The sequence below is a fragment of the Galleria mellonella genome, unplaced genomic scaffold, assembly GCF_026898425.1.
Source record: "Galleria mellonella isolate WM207_F2 unplaced genomic scaffold, CSIRO_AGI_GalMel_v1 utg64, whole genome shotgun sequence".
Classification (NCBI taxonomy): domain Eukaryota; kingdom Metazoa; phylum Arthropoda; class Insecta; order Lepidoptera; family Pyralidae; genus Galleria; species Galleria mellonella.
The window spans coordinates 9,705,310-9,723,209 of NW_026442133.1; the positions used below are offsets into that span (position 1 = coordinate 9,705,310).

General features: G+C 34.1%; 3 protein-coding genes across 3 annotated transcripts; 1 reads left to right on the forward strand and 2 right to left on the reverse strand.

Moving 5' to 3' along the window:
- The first annotated feature begins 1,740 nt into the window (after nucleotides 1–1,740).
- Nucleotides 1,741–4,376, forward strand: LOC113512511 (histidine-rich glycoprotein-like). Its single transcript, XM_052900238.1, has 3 exons — nucleotides 1,741–2,584; nucleotides 3,182–3,260; nucleotides 3,348–4,376. The coding sequence occupies exons 1-3, from the start codon at nucleotides 1,861–1,863 to the stop codon at nucleotides 4,180–4,182; spliced, it is 1,638 nt and encodes a 545-aa protein (XP_052756198.1). The 5' UTR covers nucleotides 1,741–1,860; the 3' UTR covers nucleotides 4,183–4,376.
- Nucleotides 4,377–6,672: 2,296 nt separating this feature from the next.
- On the reverse strand, nucleotides 6,673–9,278 carry LOC113512415 (eukaryotic translation initiation factor 3 subunit K). Its single transcript, XM_026896299.3, has 4 exons — nucleotides 9,027–9,278; nucleotides 8,712–8,931; nucleotides 8,162–8,381; nucleotides 6,673–6,863 (listed from the first exon to the last, which is right to left on the reverse strand). Exons 1-4 carry the CDS (start codon nucleotides 9,077–9,079, stop codon nucleotides 6,712–6,714), a joined length of 645 nt encoding a protein of 214 aa, XP_026752100.1. The 5' UTR covers nucleotides 9,080–9,278; the 3' UTR covers nucleotides 6,673–6,711.
- Nucleotides 9,279–11,581: 2,303 nt separating this feature from the next.
- Nucleotides 11,582–17,894, reverse strand: LOC113512369 (TATA-box-binding protein). Its single transcript, XM_026896201.3, has 4 exons — nucleotides 17,358–17,894; nucleotides 15,378–15,508; nucleotides 14,716–14,959; nucleotides 11,582–11,872 (listed from the first exon to the last, which is right to left on the reverse strand). Exons 1-4 carry the CDS (start codon nucleotides 17,607–17,609, stop codon nucleotides 11,597–11,599), a joined length of 903 nt encoding a protein of 300 aa, XP_026752002.1. The 5' UTR covers nucleotides 17,610–17,894; the 3' UTR covers nucleotides 11,582–11,596.
- Between the last annotated feature and the right edge of the window lie 6 nt (nucleotides 17,895–17,900).

Consider the following 17,900-nt stretch of genomic DNA (forward strand, 5'->3'; position numbering starts at 1 on the left):
TATGTCCCATAATTATCTAACTTATTAACCACCAAATTAATAGATATTCAAAAACTATATCGACCTAATTAATCTATTAGTTAATAAAAACATCATCATCTTGGAAATTATTGTAAAATTCTGCATAATGTAACAAATTCAAACCCCTCTGACTCGGAATCTTAATTGAGGTAAGAGAAGCCAAATGACACAAATCTATTTAATAACTGTAGCAAAAGTGTAATATACGAGTACTTAATAGGTACACCTATACCTCTGTGCTGAGCGAAATTTGTTCATCCTAAATGGTGTCCTACTGCTATGGGTTATATGGACAACGCATCTATAGAAAATGTTACAAAACTTATCAAGTTCGAAAGCCTTCATCAGTGTGGCAGACTTGCAAAGTTGGTAACTTGATAGATATCGAGTTCTTGATAATGTGGACACTTACAACATAACGAAATGTAATCTGTTTGTCAAACTTCGTGAATTTTAGTGGAGACTTTGTACAAAAGTCGATTGCTTGGGTACCTCTGTCCCATTCGTGTTTCTACCGTGAAGCAGTTGTGTTTGCATGGCTGTGTTTCGGTTTGAAGGATGGGATATGACGTGAATTTACAGGATACAGAGGAATAACATCTGAATCCTCAGGAATGGCAACGCATGGGGGGTATTATGGGCGAAACAGTACACTCTGTTATGTCCATGGTACTGCTCATGTCTATAGGCGACGGTTACTACTTTCCATCAGCTGGGCTGTCAGCTTGTTTGCCATTCTAAGTTGTATAAAAAAATAGCTATAACTACCAGTTAAGATCGTATAAAGAAGTCACTATCTAGGAGCAGCAAGGAGATGACTTCATAATGTTACCAGAAGAAAGAGACTCGACTTAAGTTCATACAAGTATTTCACAAATAAATGAGAATCATGCTATCGGGGTATACCAAAACTACATGTTAGAGAAAGGGCACTTTTAACTATATTAAGTGTATTAGTTGCAAAATTATTATTAAGACAATAATTGAATAGGAATACGCGACGTTCTTAAGGCCCGATTGCAAACTGATTTAAACAAGAAACGTATGAAAATGAGTAAATCTTCTGACGCTATTAATATAGGCGCTTGCTCATACAAAATGGCCTGCTGTTATAATATCCGAATTTATTGTATCGAGAGAATAATAATCTCTAAATATTTATCTTATATATAAAATTCTCGTGTCACGGTATTTGTTACCAAACTCCTCCAAAACGGCTTTACTGATTTTTATGAAATTTTGTGTGCATTATGGGTAGGTCTGAGAATCGACCAACATCTATTTTTCATACCCCTCAATGATAAGGGTGACCCTCCCCAAAAAAATTTTTTTTTATTTTTTGACAAATTTTACCATTTTTATTTTATAATGATTTAGCATTGAAAAATACATACAACCTCAAATTTTCACCGTTTTACAATCAACTCCTGTTTTTTTATCGCGATTTTTATATGCTGCAATAGGGTTGCAAGATGGCAACCCAATATAATAATTGTAGTAGGATAAATTTTCATGTATAGTTCTAAAAATAATGTATATGGTAAAACAACGTTTGCCGAGTCAGCTAGTATTATTATATAAAGTTAGAAACAAATAGACCAATCATATCCATGGAACTCCACAAAAGCATACTTTAGGCCTAATACAAATGTCGCAATGATCACAAACTTTAATTAAGCGTAGCGCGTGCCAAGCGCGACACTCTGTCCTTGTCCAATGGTTTCACCGAGTGCAACCTGCAACTTTAATGATATAAATGCAATATCGGTCTGTCTCACTGTCAGTCCTGTCCCGATATCCAAACATTAAAGAAGTAGTAGTATAAACAAGGGTAAAACAATGAGGACGCTTGTCGCCCTAACTGCGTTAGGATGTGTTTTAGTCGTTTGTTCCGGCCGCGAGATCGGCCAGAAGGAAACCGACCTGGTCGCAGCGGCCAGCCATAAAAGTCATCACCATGAGGAGGGGGGTGGTAAAGAGCATCATGCTCACCATCACCATGAGCACGGTGAAAAGGGACATAAGGGGCATAAGGGACATCACCACCACCACAAAGGTGAACACGGTGAACATCATAAACATCACCACGAAGGACATCACCACGAACATGGTGGTGGCCACAAAAAACACTGGGATGAGGATGACCACCATGGCCATCACCACGAACATGGTCATCATCATAAGGGAGGCAAACATCATCATAAGAAACATCATGACAAAGGAGAAGAAACCGAAGGTTATCACAAGAAGTACCACAAAGACGAATACCACAAAGACCACCACTTCTACGATGACCACCATAAAGAAGGCAAGCATCACAAACATGGTCATCACCACGGACACCACGAGAAACATGGCGGCCACCACAAGAAGGGCGGTCACCATCACTCTGGGCATCATGAACACCACCACGGCAAGAAAGGGCATCACGATAAGCATCACTACGATGAAGATCATAAGGGACACAAGGGCCATCACGGCCACGAAGAACACCACCATCATCACCACGACCACGGCAAGAAAGGCGGCCACGAAGATCATAAACACTGGGGATTCCACCACGGCAAGCACTGATATTGTTACGATTAAGATATTTGTTATGTGTTTATTGTTATATTTTAATTACCTGCCTGTAAATAAATCAATATTGACATAGTAAAAAAATATTCCGTAATTTATTTTAAAATACCTCAACCATATTATAGTTGTCATGCCAAATTTTTAGTTAAGTAAACACAAAACATAGAATATAAGGTGGATTTTAAAACGATAAAAGTAGACTTTATTATTATAACAAACTGTAAAATATGCGATATGCTAAATAATGTATACGTAAAGTCATTACTTGTTTAGTCTCATCTGTGTCTCTCGAGACCTAGACATTACATTAACAAATACTATTAACATTTCACACCAGCCAATTATAAAAATAGAAATACATGTATACATAGACAGGACATAACCAAATAAATTAATAAACAGAATCGATCGAATATATCAAAATTAATCAGTAACGCCTATTAGTGGGCTGTGTAACGGAACTAATTTAGTTTAACCGTAGACTGATGTCGACACGTCTGCAGTCAGTCGTCCAGAAATCTACAGCAACTATTGCTAAAGAACACTGTAATCGGTACCAGATGAAAGCGTTGTTATCTATAAATTGGAACTACGAAAATTCTTGTGACACAACGGTTGTGTCTCTCCCAGCAACTACGCCACTCGAGAAAAACAAACATGTAAGTCTATCCTCTGGTAGCTTAATAAATATTTTTATTTTAAATATTAATAATTAATTAACTATTCCCCTACTGGATTTGTTACAGAAAGATGCGGCTTTTGTTACTAATAGAACTATTAGCATGTGCTTTAATATCAACCCGGGCACGGAATATTGCCAATTTGAAGGGCGAAAAGGGAATACAGGATACAGTATCTGAATTAACTGCGCCATCGGGTGGGGACTTAGCACCAGCTGCTAGCGTGTCAATAGATCAATCTCCTGCAGGAACGGAACATAAAAAGTCTAAAGAGAGTCATCACGAACAAGGTGGTGGTCATGAGCACCACGCTCATCACCACAAAGAAGATGAAGAGAAAGGTGATAAGGGTTACAAGTCACATCACCACCATGATAAAGGAGAGCACGGCCATCACGAGAAGCATCACCACGAAGGTCACCATGGCGAACATGGAGGACACAAGAAGAAACACCACGACGAACACGATCATCACGGTGAGCATCACGAAGCTGCACACGGTCATAAAGGAGGGAAGTTCGGTCACAAAAAAGGCCACAAGAAAGGCTCTAAAACCACCGGTTTCCACCATAAATCACACAAAGACGAATACCACAAAGAACACAAATTCTACGACGACTTCCACAAGGGTGGCCATCACCACAAACATGGCGACTTCCATGGCCACCATGATAAAAAGGGAGGACATCACAAAAAGGGAGGTCACCACGAAAAGGGTCATCATGAAAAGCATCATGGGAAAAAGGGACATCACGATAAGGGTCACTACGACGAAGACCACAAAGGGCATAAAGGTCATCACGGCCATGAAGAGCACCACGCGCACCACGAAGACCACGGTAAAAAAGGTGGCCACGCCGGCGGAAAGGAACACGGATACAGCCACGGCAAAAAGGCTTAGTGCGGTGTTTCAAGTCTCATATATTTTGTTGCATGTTTTATTATTTGATTATTGTCTTTGTTACAAACAAGTCATGATTTATTTATGTTAAGATAATTTGTTAGGTCTATTTAATTGTAAAATGCTTTGAATAAAATAACTGGTTAACTTAGTAGAAGCTTTTACTTCTACTAATCTTATCTATATTCTATACGAGTACTTAATGATGATTATGAAAATTTGAAGTGCCAGTCGAAATCTAATGTGATAAATTATAATTGGACTTGTAAAGTTACTTATAAAATGCTGCTTATTTGATAAATATATTCATAGTAAAATTCGTGGTTTATTGTACACTAGTTTTTACCCGCGACTTCATCTATATAACCGTGACATTATTTAATCTGGACGCTCTGGACGCAAATACAATACCATATTAGGCATATAGTACTATACTAGATCTGGATAAAAATTATTTTCTTTGGCCTAATAAAGCTATTTATAATAAAAAAAAAATATTATCTTAATACCTGCATATATACAATATTACATTACATATATATTATAAGTACACTATTTAAATTTATATAGGTTCCTATGAATAAATATAAAGATATATGTATATAGGCAGAAAAATAACAAATTACGGAGATATAATTCCGTAGTCCTCTGACACGGCATAGCAGTACACGGTGATGTCCGTGACATGTCTAAGTATAGGCAACGTATAGTACATATCACTTTCCATCAAGGAAACCGTAAATATTTTAGTCCGTAAAAACAACCTCAATCCTGAATACTGTGTGAATACATAGAGTATTCAGGATTGAATAACAAGAACATAAAGAATAAGGCGAAATGGGTCATAAACACACGTCTTACTTCTTACTATATAGCGTATAGAAGTATTTTATTTTATTAGTTTTCCTATTTCTAAAACCCAGGCGTCTGAAGTAACAATTTTGTTTTGCATCAATTAATTTTTGCTCCGCAAAGAAAAAGGCTACATTAATCGTCACGAAATTAATATGGGATTAACATGGAAGTAAACTCTATCGACTGGAAAAAAAATCTAAAAGTTAATTCGAAATTAGCAGCGTAATCGTGCAAAAAAATAAGAATTGTAAATCTCCTTATTTTGGAATTAAAAGTTATTATTTAACAATAAAAATTATTAATTTACATTGGCGTATTTAAAACTATTTTCAAGCTTCACTTACATCTTGAGATAGGCAGCAATCAGTTCTGAGCTGAGCATGGCCAACATGCCCCTCCACCAATGAAATAGATCACTTCTAGATGGCGTATCAAAATAAAAAATAAATTATTCAAGCATTAGTACTTAGTTTCTGAAATATTACACTGTGACTGATGAACGGACAAAGTTGCGACATGGAACCCTGAAAAGAAGTCAATACCAAATAATAACATTGTAATAGTGGGGTACTGGGCAACTACAATGTATACTTATGTCGCATCGCGATCTCTCAAAATGAAATGCATCGACTGTTACATAATTTTAGATATATACATACTTTGGATATAATAAGTACATCCTTGGAATAATATATCCCTATCATTATATGAATACGCGTGTCGGGGCGGCCTTTAATTGAGGCAGCATTTTATAATGTAACCTTCTTATCATGTATTTTAAGTAGATATAAATGTATGTTTTGTTAGTTGTCCTTAAATAAATAAATAAAAATAAAATAAAATTACATAATTTCAACTCAGTAACTTAATTTTTAGATCTCTTTGAAAATATATCAATACTAGCTTTCGCCCGCGTGGATCTTGGTTATCGCAATATGCAATTTTTGGAAATAACTCGATAGATAGATAAGGATTAATACTGGAGTATGAAAATACCACCCAGACGGCGACCAGCGTGGTTACTCGTAATTTTAGAAAGAAAAGTGATTATTGTGACCTAACCGTAATAGTTAGACATATGATATCGCGGACTTATTTGTAGATCTCAATGAGTACTTTAAAAACGTAGAACATTGTTTTTCATTATAAGCAACTATTTAGTCAGTATGCGCAAGGTAAGCGAATTTTATACAATTTTTCTTCCGACTTGCTCAACATAAATGGTCAAAGGATGTAGTTATCTATTGGTGAAAGAATTTTTGAAATCGGTCTAGTAGTTTCGGAGCCTATTCGGTACTTTTTTGTAGATATTTATAAGATCTACAATTAATTAGAACATTTTATAGTTCTATCTTTTATAGTTTAGGCAGCGTACGTAAAATAAGTAACTTTTCTGATTGATTTTTTACACCTTGTGTCCGAAAAACCCAAATATTTTACGGAACCCTATTTTATTCCAAAATAAAATATAGCCTATGTTACTCGTGGATAATGTAGCTTTCGAATGGTGAAAGAATTTTTAAAAACGGTCCAGTAGTTTTTGAGCCTATTCATTACAACCAAACAAACAAAGTTTTCCTCTTTATAATATTAGTGTAGATAATTGTGGGTATCTAAAAATATGAACAACATTAATATATTAGCAAGATATTAACACTTTATTTATGTTGACATTTACAACAGTGCCATTAAGGGAGCCAAATGCTCAAAATCAATTTTCTCTGTAATATTTTTTGTTTTAATATTTTCGTCCTGATTAGCAATAAAGATGAGGTTACCATCGTCTCTCCAACCATATTTCTTCACCCAGTGTTTCAATGGAACATCTGTAAAATAAGATTTATAATTAACAATAATATTAATTATATTTATTTTAATATTACATTGTAATAAATATAATATTAAATATAATTAATAGTTCTTTTTTTTTTCATGGTTCAGAAGTCTCAATATACAAAGCCAATTTACTATTGACCAGTTATTAGGTGTTTTTTTTTTTGTGAGTGACAATGTAATGACAACCCCACTTGGACAAACAGTAAATGCTGGAGCTAATGAGTACCAGTGAAGGATGAAACTCTAGTCCATTTCCAAATTAGAGTAGTCAAGAGAATATTATCAGCCAAGCAATGCAGGAAAAATGGTCATATGACCAAAATTGATCCTATCAGGGTACCCTATCCGATAGGCACATAAATATAATAATTAAATTGTATCCCACAAAAAAAACAGCTTCAGTTGTGGCAAAACCAATTAGTTAGTTATTTTGATTTAAAAAGTAATTACTAAACTGATTTTTATACAATTTTTATGGGCCCAATCTGTAAGAATAACCTTTCAGATAAAAACAATTATGAGATAACAAACATAAAAAAAATACACACAAATTGAGAACTTCCTTCTTTTTTAAGTTCATTTAAAAGGGGAGGGTGTTAACATGAAATCAAAAAGTTGTTGAAAATTTTTTAAATTACAGAAACATTTAGGCCCTATAATTCAGAAACAGATCAATGCCCAAAAAATTTTATATGATCATGATATATAAAAGTTGATCCCCTTGAACAACCCTACCCAATGAGTGTATGAAAATGTCCCTAAGGCATGCAAACAAAATCACAAGTTACCAACAGTAAACCAGTAAAAATATTCTGAATTAAATTAAAAGTTTAATTATTTTAAATTTACAATACATACTTTAATATTATTATATTATGCACACAAGCCTACAATTAATTCTCAAAACCTTAAGTCTGATCTTTTAAATTATTTATATTTTATTTGCATTGAGTTTTAAGATCAAAATCTGCAACAAATGTAGTTACAGTATTTCATATTCATATATTATCAGTAACACACCATTTCTATCTACTTTTGAGGTTGTAACTCCACACTTTTTAAAATATGTTTTAGTCAAAATTAAGTTTCATCATGTTAAACTACATTTAAAACAAACATTTTTGTTATTAAAACCAACATGGTTCTTGATGATTATTAATCTACAAACAGATATAAGCTAAAATGTTTTGACTCATGTATTTTGCTTTTTCTGCTATTTTGGTGTTTACACCCTTTGTACCCTGAAGTAGTGATATTTATCTAATGTAAAACTTTCAGGAAAACTTACCATCAATTCCACCAAGTAGATTGGCAAGATTATTCTTGTCAATTGTTTGAAATGTTATACCGACTACATGACACACAAATTTGCGAATTGAATCATGGAAACCCGTGATACGATTACACAATTCTGGCATCTGGTGTACTCTATGCCAAAATTGTGCAAAATCACACTGCTCTAAGATATCTGCCAAATATTTTATTTGAGAAATTGTTTCATTTTCCACCTAAAACATAAAAATTTTCAAGAACAATTAGATATAACACAATGAAGTACAAAAATAATACCACAAGAATATGATAGCCTAATAATATTATACAATTTACCATGTAGAGTGGGGTTGGTTATGTATAGCCATTTTCCCCAAATGTTTACTAAGAACAGAATAGAAAGTCTACATTCAGATATTGATTTTAAACAATCATAGATTAATATAAATAATAAAATAAATATTTACGATATCATCATTTCAACCCATATTAACATATAAACTTCTGAAATATTACAATTAAAGTAGAAATGTAATAAGATTTTATAGCATTCTGCTTATACTTACCACAGACTCAAGCAGTAAACATTTACACAGAGTAAAATCAGTATGTGGAAAGTTGGTTAAAGCTTTCAGAAGAATCTGACAAGTAATGTCTGGATTGAATTTCTCCGGGTTGAACTGGTACAGCTTTAACACAGCTAAATTAGCTTCCAAGTCATATGTATTTTCTCGAGACTGCATCTCCACATATCTTTCCAAGGTTTGAAGATTTGCTGGATTATATCTAAAATGGAAATAAATTTATTTTTTACTACAATTTGTTTTGTAGTACAGTACGGTTAACCAAGTAATCAAGAAATAAACAACAAATTAACTTACCTCTCAATACTTTTTAATATAGTAGCAACAGTTTGTTTCATAGTCTCAGCCATGTTTATTGGTTATTGAATATCCAATGAACAAAATACTTCAATGTATTTGCTTTCTAAAGATTGCCACACTGCTATTTGTATTGTAGATACAAATAAAAATTTAAAAATGGTTCAAAAAGGTTGATTAAATGGAAATTGGAACAAAAGCATGCGTGTATATATGGTCGGAATTGAGCATTGGACAACGGGCAATGTGATGTCACTGTCATTTCATTGCATTAGCCAATGTCAGTGTCCGAAATTATTTCATAGACTAAGGATACGACTGGAAAGCGATTGTTACTAATAGAATCTTACAGTCCCCTTGTTCCCTCTACGTGATTCCTAGAAAGCGTTATAGTTAATTCTTTTCAAATTCATTACAATAAACTAACTGTCCTTCTTTATGCTTCACTTATAATTTCTCTGACGCTCTGCCAACTTGTACAGATAGCACAGATCATAAAAGCACGCATTGTCGCTGTAAAATTATCTATAAAATTAAATTTGACATTTTTCCAGATACAAAATTAGTACCTATAATAGTCTGGTTAATAGTAAGTAACCCTGGGGGGGAAAGGAATTAAAAATAATGGGGTCTAATGAACACATTGCTAGCAATACACCCTACAGGTCGACCTCCACGTGGTTCCCCCTGGAAACCATCGTGGTTAATTCTAGTGGAATTCGTCACAATGGGCTAACTGACCTGGTTTCATTGTCACCTATCATCACTTACTGATGCCCCGCCAGCGTATACCGATAGCGCAGGCGGGGTTACCATTTCATTATCACCCATTAAAAAAAGTAACCTGTGTGCCATCGATAAGATCTCATATTTTAGACGAATGTATTAAAATTCCTTACATACTCGTACAACTCTGTTAAATACATTCTGTAATTCTAAAACACCACAGAAAATTATATATTTAACAACTAAATTCTTCTCTGCGATTTTATTGAATTCTTGAGTCCACATAACTAAGTTTATTGCCTAAAAACCTGTATATATTTATTGTTAAGTAAAATTTATTTAAATATTCTATATACAAACAATATTTTGACAACCCTATGACTTTTTCCCTATCCACCCCACTTTTGTTCCAGATCTTTTTTTTCTGAATGTGTTGGTCATGAGTGGCCTTTACAGCTTGACCGAACGCGTTTGCAGGAGCGAGTGCAGATGGCACTCCGAGCCCGCGAGAGGGGAATCACAAAGGTGTCGACTTTTACTTATGGACTGCGGCGTGCACCTAAGAGCGCCAGAGTGGCTCAGATCTCGGCTTAGGCCACTGCACTTCGACCTCCGTCAAGGGTCGGTATGTCGTGATGGGTGGGAAATCTGAGTCGTTGGAATGCGCTCGGGCGCAAACCTGATCGCGTGCGGTTTTGTTACAGATCATCCCGGATCCAATATAAATAGGGATACGCACATTTTTCTGCAAATAATCAACTACTGCTTACTTTTATAATTTGTTGAATTTAATCATATAATTTGAACAACCAGAGATAATTAGAATGCGTAAAAAATGAAGATGTCTAACAAAATTAAGAAATTAAGGTATGAAGGGCGGGATATGGCGTGAATTTACTGGGTACGGAGGAATAACACCCGAGTCCTCAGGAATGGCAACGCATGGGAGGTATCATGGGCGAAACAGTATACTCTGTTATGTCCATGGTACTGCTCATGTCTATAGGCGACGGTTACCACTTTCCATCAGGTGGGCCGTCAGCTTGTTTGCCATTCTAAGTTGAATAAAAAAAAATGAAAATCGATTTCATGCTTATTCACCCCATTTTACGGTATTACGTCTAGGGAACGGCCTCTCTTCTATATTTAATCATTTATAGTTATTGCAGCTTTTCATATCCTTATCCCAAATTCTCTCATCCAAAACTGTACAAACACGTACCCTCCGGGGCGAAAAAGGGATTCTTAGTAATAGAGTCTACTAACTGTCCCTTTGTTAGCAATTACCCTATGAGTGGTGTTACTATTAAAATAACTTTAAATAGATCGATAAAGGAATTGAAACGTTTCGCACTCACGAATACAATACTAGCGACATAATGGTTACATATTGTTCTAATATGTGCATATTATTATGACTTGCCAATGCAAACTATTACAAACAAATTCCAATTTTAACTTGATTACTCATTGTTGTTTCACGAGTGTAGTACAAAATTGTCATTGGTATTAAATTGGATTGATATCGATATTGGATTCAAGAGTAGTCTTGCAGGTCGACCTCCACACGGTTATCGGTAGACCGACGTTGACTAAACTACGTTCACCATCACCTATCATATCTCACTGGTACCCCGTCAGTGTATAGGCACCGATAACACATGCAGGCTATTTCATTTTCACTCATTAAAAAAATCCATGTACTTCCCCAAACTTTATTTCTGGCAGATGCACTATGTGCCATCCCATAATTAAAAATTTAAAAATATTTCGGTCTTGAGAAGAGTAAATAGGTGGCTTGTCTATTAATTTAAATAAAAGTAAAACTGTTATGTGATAATAATTTACTGTTTTTTAAAACTTTTTAGAATAGGATAAATATTATCAAATGCCTCATATATTTCTTGCCGTACTTTAGCACCTGTCAGTACCACTTTGCCTGAAACAAATATTAACAGTACTATTCTTGGTTTCACCATTCTATATATAAGTCCAGGAAAAAGTTCCGGTTCATAAGAACTGAACTGTCCATGTGTAAGAACTAATCCTTCAAGTCGAATTGGAAATTTAACATCACAGCTTCCAACCATGTTTTGTATTTTGAAGTCTAAAAATTTTGCCTGAAACATATAAAATGTATATTTAGTAATAAGTATTACTAATAGAAACAATATAGTAGGTATTATGTGCCTTTTAACTTTTAGCTACTGAGTACCAGATGGTGCAGTACCTTCACACATATTCCAGGTGCTAAATAATTGGTACTGGATAAGTAAAAGCAGTAGGAGACTGTGAACAAAAGTCATTGCTTGGATATATCTTTTCAACTCACTGTTTCTGCTGTGAAGAGGTTTAAAGAATTGGATATGGCATTAACAGAGATATAACACTTAGTCCTTTGAATGGCAATGCATGATATATATCATGGGCAATACAGTACATTCTCTGCAATGATGCTGTGGGGATGGTGACATCAACTTATATGCTAAGTAGCATAAAAAAGAAAATCTCATAGATCTCCTTAGCATTTACCACCAAATACACGGCAGCCAAAACTTGTGAAAAGTTGAAGGCCATCTCACAGATTTATTTTTATTTTGAGTACCCCCAGAATAACCATACCTTGAGATGAATAAGACTTATTATTATATTTATTCATTTTTATTTCAGTGCTAATGATATATTAATATTATATTTTCTTATTGTTTTGAATTGTAAGTATAAGTATAAGTTAGACTTATAATAGATAGCATTGGCCTTATTAGAATAAAATAATAATTCTCTACCATTATATTAATTTGATTATTTTTCTTTTGCCTATATATTCACATCATATCATCCTTATCATATATGATATACACACAATATATGATATCATATTTTATTTAAAAGTAACATCATGATTTCAATACAATAGGCTCAACAGTTTTCATATAATATACTATGTACATGAAAACTATTTAAAAAAATCACACTAAAATAATAAAATTGTACCTAGATAATGTGTATAACTTTAACCAACCACTACTGCACCAAATTGGATGCAGTTTTCACATTTGTGTTCATAAAACTAGGCCAAATTAAAAATACTGGTGTATATTTTATCTTGATACGCCATCTAGAAAAGGTTTATTCCATTGGTTTTCCTACTTCTGAAATCCATAATGTTCTACTGTTTATCTCCTAATAATCCTATCATCCTAATAGCGAAATTATGAATGAATATGTACGAAGGTCATTTGAAAAGTTCTTAGCCTAACATACTTAATGAAACCACATGATTTTGAGTTTATTTTTATTTTTCAACATACTCTCCTCCGAGCTCAAAACACTTTTTCCATCGACCCGGTAGGGTTTCGATACCCGTTTTAAAAAAATCTTCGTCTAACTCCTCAAAATAAGCGTCCACGGCGGCTATGACCTCTTCATTTGTAAAAAAATGTTTACCACCTAAAAATTTTTTCAGCTTTGGGAACAGATAAAAGTCGGACGGTGCTAAATCCGGTGAATATGGGGGATGAGGTAACAATTCGAAGCCACATTGAAGGATTTCTGCCATCGATTACACAGAGGTGTGAACGCGCGCATTGTCCTAATGAAACAAGACTTTTCTTCTCAATAAACCTGGACGTTTTTCTTTGATTTCTTCTCTCAAAAGACGCAACAGGTTGCAATAGTAATCGGAGTTTATTGTTTCACCCTTTTTTAAATAATCCACGAGAACTATACATTTTGCATCCCAAAAAACGGATGCCATGACTTTGCCCGCCGATAAAACCACCTTTGCCTTCTTTGGGGTGGGCGATCCCGCTCTTTTCCATTGTTTCGACTGTTCTTTTGTCTCGGATGTATTGTGGTGAACCCAGATTTCATCCATGGTTATAAATCTTTCAACAAATTCTATTGGGTCAGCTTTATATAACTCTAAACAGTCGCGAGAAGTTGTGAGTCGGTTGCGTTTATGTTCCACTGAAAGCAGTCGCGGTACCCACCGCGCAGACACCTTAGAGAAACCAAGTTCAGTAGTAATTATATGATGTGTTCGCTCAGATGAGATGCCTATAGTCTTAGCCATCTCCACGACAGTCAATCTTCGATCAGATAAAATTAAATCACAGATTTTTTCTTTGTTTTGATCAGTGGAAGCAGTCGAAGGCCGGCCACTACGGGGCTCATCTTGAATGGTCTCTCGACCACGTTTAAACTCTGCCACCCAGTTTTTAACAGTCGCATACGAAGGAGCGGACTCACCCAAAGTAGTAGACATGTCTTCATGTATAGCTTTTCGAGTTAAACCTTTCAAATTTAGGTATTTTATCACTGCACGATGTTCAATTTTATCCATTTTCAAAAATAGCTCTAACTTGACTTACGGTATCACGTGTAAACGAACAATGAGTTATTGTGAATAAACTAAACTGTGCATACTTGTTGCTAAATAATGTAACTACAATGAGGGTAGTTATAAAAAAAAAACCAATGACTTTAACCATGTTAGGCTAAGAACTTTTCAAATGACCCTCGTATTCTAGATTCTACTCTGATTTATGCGAGATATTAGCAAAAATCTGGTTATGAATTATTCTAGGGGTGAGTATAGCTTGTAGTGGAGAGATGGGTAGCAGCATCCCTCTTAAAATATAACCAAAAGCCAGAATACGGCTGCCAAATAGCCTGTCAAGCATGGCGACTACTGGCAATGGGAGAGGCTATGTTCAGTGGACAGTTAACGGCTGATACAAATTATATAGCAATATCTATATATTGTAGTCACAATATTTACATATTGGCTCAATAATGGATCCCTATGGATATCTGACTGGCATGGGCGGTATCAAAATAGATAATGGTTCAAATAAAAAGTTTATCTATCTATCTATAATGACCTTTTTTACCATCAATGCCGTGATACCGATATTACACATGCCTAATTCTAGTATCATAATTTTTCATTTATACTTACTGTAAAACCAAGTTTTTGTATAATTCTAGCATACTTTCTAGCAGCTAACCGAGAATCTTCTTCACTTTTGGCACCTGTGCACACCATTTTTCCAGATGAAAAAATCAGTGCTGTAGTCCTGGGTTCCCTTATTCTCATAATAACGGCAGCAAAACGCTTTGGATTATATTCTGCATTTCGAGCATGTAGAGCAATTTTTTTTAGGTCTAGCTTACAATTTAAATTTACAGTTGACACAATATTCCTGAAATTATTTATATTCAAATTTACAATCTAATAACCTACAAGAGTGTATGGAATGTTTTAAAAGGAATTAATACAGAAAATTAATGTTTTTTTATACCTATAGACTGTGTAAAAAATTGCCTACATGGCTATCTCTATCCCATTCATGTTTCTGCTGTAAAGCAACTATGCTTGCATTGATGTGTTTCATGATGGCTGTTTTCTAAGAATTCCTCAGAACACAATTTGTTATAAAAGCAATAACACACAGAGTCAAATTTAAGAGCTTAAAGAAATAATTTGTTTTGTTATTGTAAATAATTATGTAGGTAAATTTAAGTTCCAAACTGTATGAATATAGTATAACAGATCAACAAGCCAAACAATAAAATATATAAATACATATAAAAAAGATATAGACTTAAGTATTAACTTACTGTAACTGTGGTAAAATACCAGGGTCAGCTGAATGAGGAGTCATGGGAGTCATAGGCGCTGGACTAGCTTGGCTAAGCATTTGTTGTCCTGCTAAACTTCCACTAGTTATCATAGGTGACATAAGATTTTGCTGAAACATATTCAAAATTTCCATTGTTAAAAAATTAAATGATAGTGTTAGAATAGTCAATTCTAATTATTTCTGATTCAATTATAGGTAGGTCATAATAATTATGTAAATTTTATGAGTTGCCTAAGCACAAGGGAACAAAAGTTTGACAACCAGAATAGTAATCATATATTTTTGTTGCACTACCCTCATCTTTCACCCATCAGGTCATTAAAGTAGTGTGACAGGTCTAATATAAGTTTTATTCAAAGTTTCATATTTCACTAGCATTAGCCTCCTGTACACAAATCCTCAGAATATATTATTCACAATATTTCGAGTTAACAAGTTTTTTTGTATTATTATATAAAGTTAAGTTAGTTAGTTAAGACATTTTGTGCATAAGAATATGGCTAATCATCAAAGGAGATCTTGTAAAAATTCATTAAATAAATTTTATTAGTATGTGGAGATAAAAGCAGCTTACCACTTCTATTTTGGATTTACAATTGTAAATCCTAAATTTTCTAATCAGAAATATTGAAAAGTTGTGGACACCTCAAATGTGTTGTATTTCTTGTTACATGGGTCTTTTAAAGTGGATGAAAAGTAAACAAAAGAAAATTTCTTTTGCAGTTCCTATGCTGTGGTGAGCTTTGGAATCATGTAAATGATTGCTCAAAATCATTGCTATCCTTCTTGGATTGCAGAATGGGTTCACAAAATAATGTTGTTTTTTTTTTGTCTTTATGGGACAGTGGATCTATGAAAAATTATTATATTAAGAAGGATTGGCCAGTAAGAGTTACATATCAACCAGGAAGAAATAGGGGGGAAAGGGATTGTTAGTAATGGGGTCAAATAGCCCTATTACTAGCAATATACCTTGTCAGGTCGACCTCCATGTGGTCCCCCCTGGAAACCATCATGACTAATTCTAGTTTCATTCATCAGGATGGGCTAACTGACTTACTTTCATCTTCATTTGTCATCCCTCACTGGTGCCCCGCCAGCGTATACCAATAGCGCAGATGGGGTTACCATACCATTGTCATCCATTAAAAAAAACAAACAGGAAGAAATAATATCAAGTACCCACCTTTAGTTGACCCCAAAAAAGCTATTTTACCACCCTTGCACATTAAATTAGGGTTAATAAAAAAAATTGTAAAAGCTATGGACACAGAAAGGGAAGGATTCAAGTATTTAAAAACAGCTTTCCCTCAATTTAGTGATGCTAAGCTAAAAAAAGGAGTTTTTATAGGTCAGCACATAAGAAATTTGGTTAAGGATGAATTGTTTATTCCTGGTTCAGTGAACAATGAACAAGGAGAGGGGTTTCATCAGGATGTACGAACAATAGAAATAAGATATCAAGAACAATAGGATAAAGCTATGATGGCTGATTTTTGATTGCTCAAAAAAGAAGATTCAACATCACACAAAAAGCTTCAAATACTCTATAATAGTGGACAATTTAAATTAATACCATTATGTTAAAATTTGTTATGCTTTTAATTTATATAAATTGTTCAAATGATTTTTTATGTTATTTTCTCAATTTTCCAAGTATCACCATATCTATAAATTTAGACCTGTTACAATAAATACATTTTCAGTTTCTAGTTATGTCTGGCAAAATATTTTAAATTTGTTCCTTTGCGGGATTTGTATTTTACCAATCAGAATTGGTGAATTTTTAAACCTATCTACACATAACAAATATTTTTTTCCATGTATTATGACCATCAAGAGCCAATATTAAAGTAATCAATAGCCAATAAAGCCTATAAAATAGATTTGATAATTTTCAGATATTGCAATTTTTGAAATCACCCTAATGAACTCTAAATCTGCGAAATCTACTTACGGGAGTTTGAGGCTGCATCATTTGCTGTGGTGTTGAGAAACTAGCAGTCGGCGCATAAGTGTGCATAGATCTCTGAGGAGTGCCCATTATAGATCCTCCAAATCCAACCAACGGTGAAGAACTCAACGTAGCCAAAGCTTGGTGTTGTTGCTGTTGCATGGCGTTCGGCAATATTTGTTGATCTTCTTCAGGCTGATGCAGCGGAGTCCCAATCCCCGGTATATTATATGGACTGGGTAACATCTGATCCATCTTGATAATTTAAAAATAATTTAATAACTTTAATACAATAGATTACTATTTCAAAGCCTGATACCGAGTGTTCAAGAAGTAAAACGAAATTATTTCGACAAAATTCTAACGGAATTAAAGAAAGAATATACGTTTTATATATTTATTAATATCGGCTAAATAAAAAAATAATTTAATAATAACTGATATACAATAATAAACATCGGTAAAATATCAAAACACCACCAACTAAACAATGTTAACCAATAGAGAAGACCACTATTAAAAGTTGTAAATTGACCATCATAGACA

Bases quoted from the DNA above. Each gene is read 5' to 3' on its own strand.
- LOC113512511 (XM_052900238.1), top strand. From the start codon at position 1,861: ATGAGGACGCTTGTCGCCCTAACTGCGTTAGGATGTGTTTTAGTCGTT. The intron at 2,585-3,181 runs GCAAGCACTGAT...GTTGTTATCTAT, and splicing joins ACACTGGGGATTCCACCACG to AAATTGGAACTACGAAAATT. The intron at 3,261-3,347 runs GTAAGTCTATCC...GATTTGTTACAG, and splicing joins CACTCGAGAAAAACAAACAT to AAAGATGCGGCTTTTGTTAC.
- LOC113512415 (XM_026896299.3), bottom strand. From the start codon at position 9,079: ATGGCTGAGACTATGAAACAAACTGTTGCTACTATATTAAAAAGTATT. The intron at 8,382-8,711 runs GTAAGTATAAGC...TTTATGTTTTAG, and splicing joins GTTTACTGCTTGAGTCTGTG to GTGGAAAATGAAACAATTTC. The intron at 6,864-8,161 runs GTAAGTTTTCCT...CTTATTTTACAG, and splicing joins TCTACTTGGTGGAATTGATG to ATGTTCCATTGAAACACTGG.
- LOC113512369 (XM_026896201.3), bottom strand. From the start codon at position 17,609: ATGGATCAGATGTTACCCAGTCCATATAATATACCGGGGATTGGGACT. The intron at 15,509-17,357 runs GTAAGTAGATTT...AATATGTTTCAG, and splicing joins TGATGCAGCCTCAAACTCCC to CAAAATCTTATGTCACCTAT. The intron at 11,873-14,715 runs GTAAGTATAAAT...TATATGTTTCAG, and splicing joins TACAAAAACTTGGTTTTACA to GCAAAATTTTTAGACTTCAA.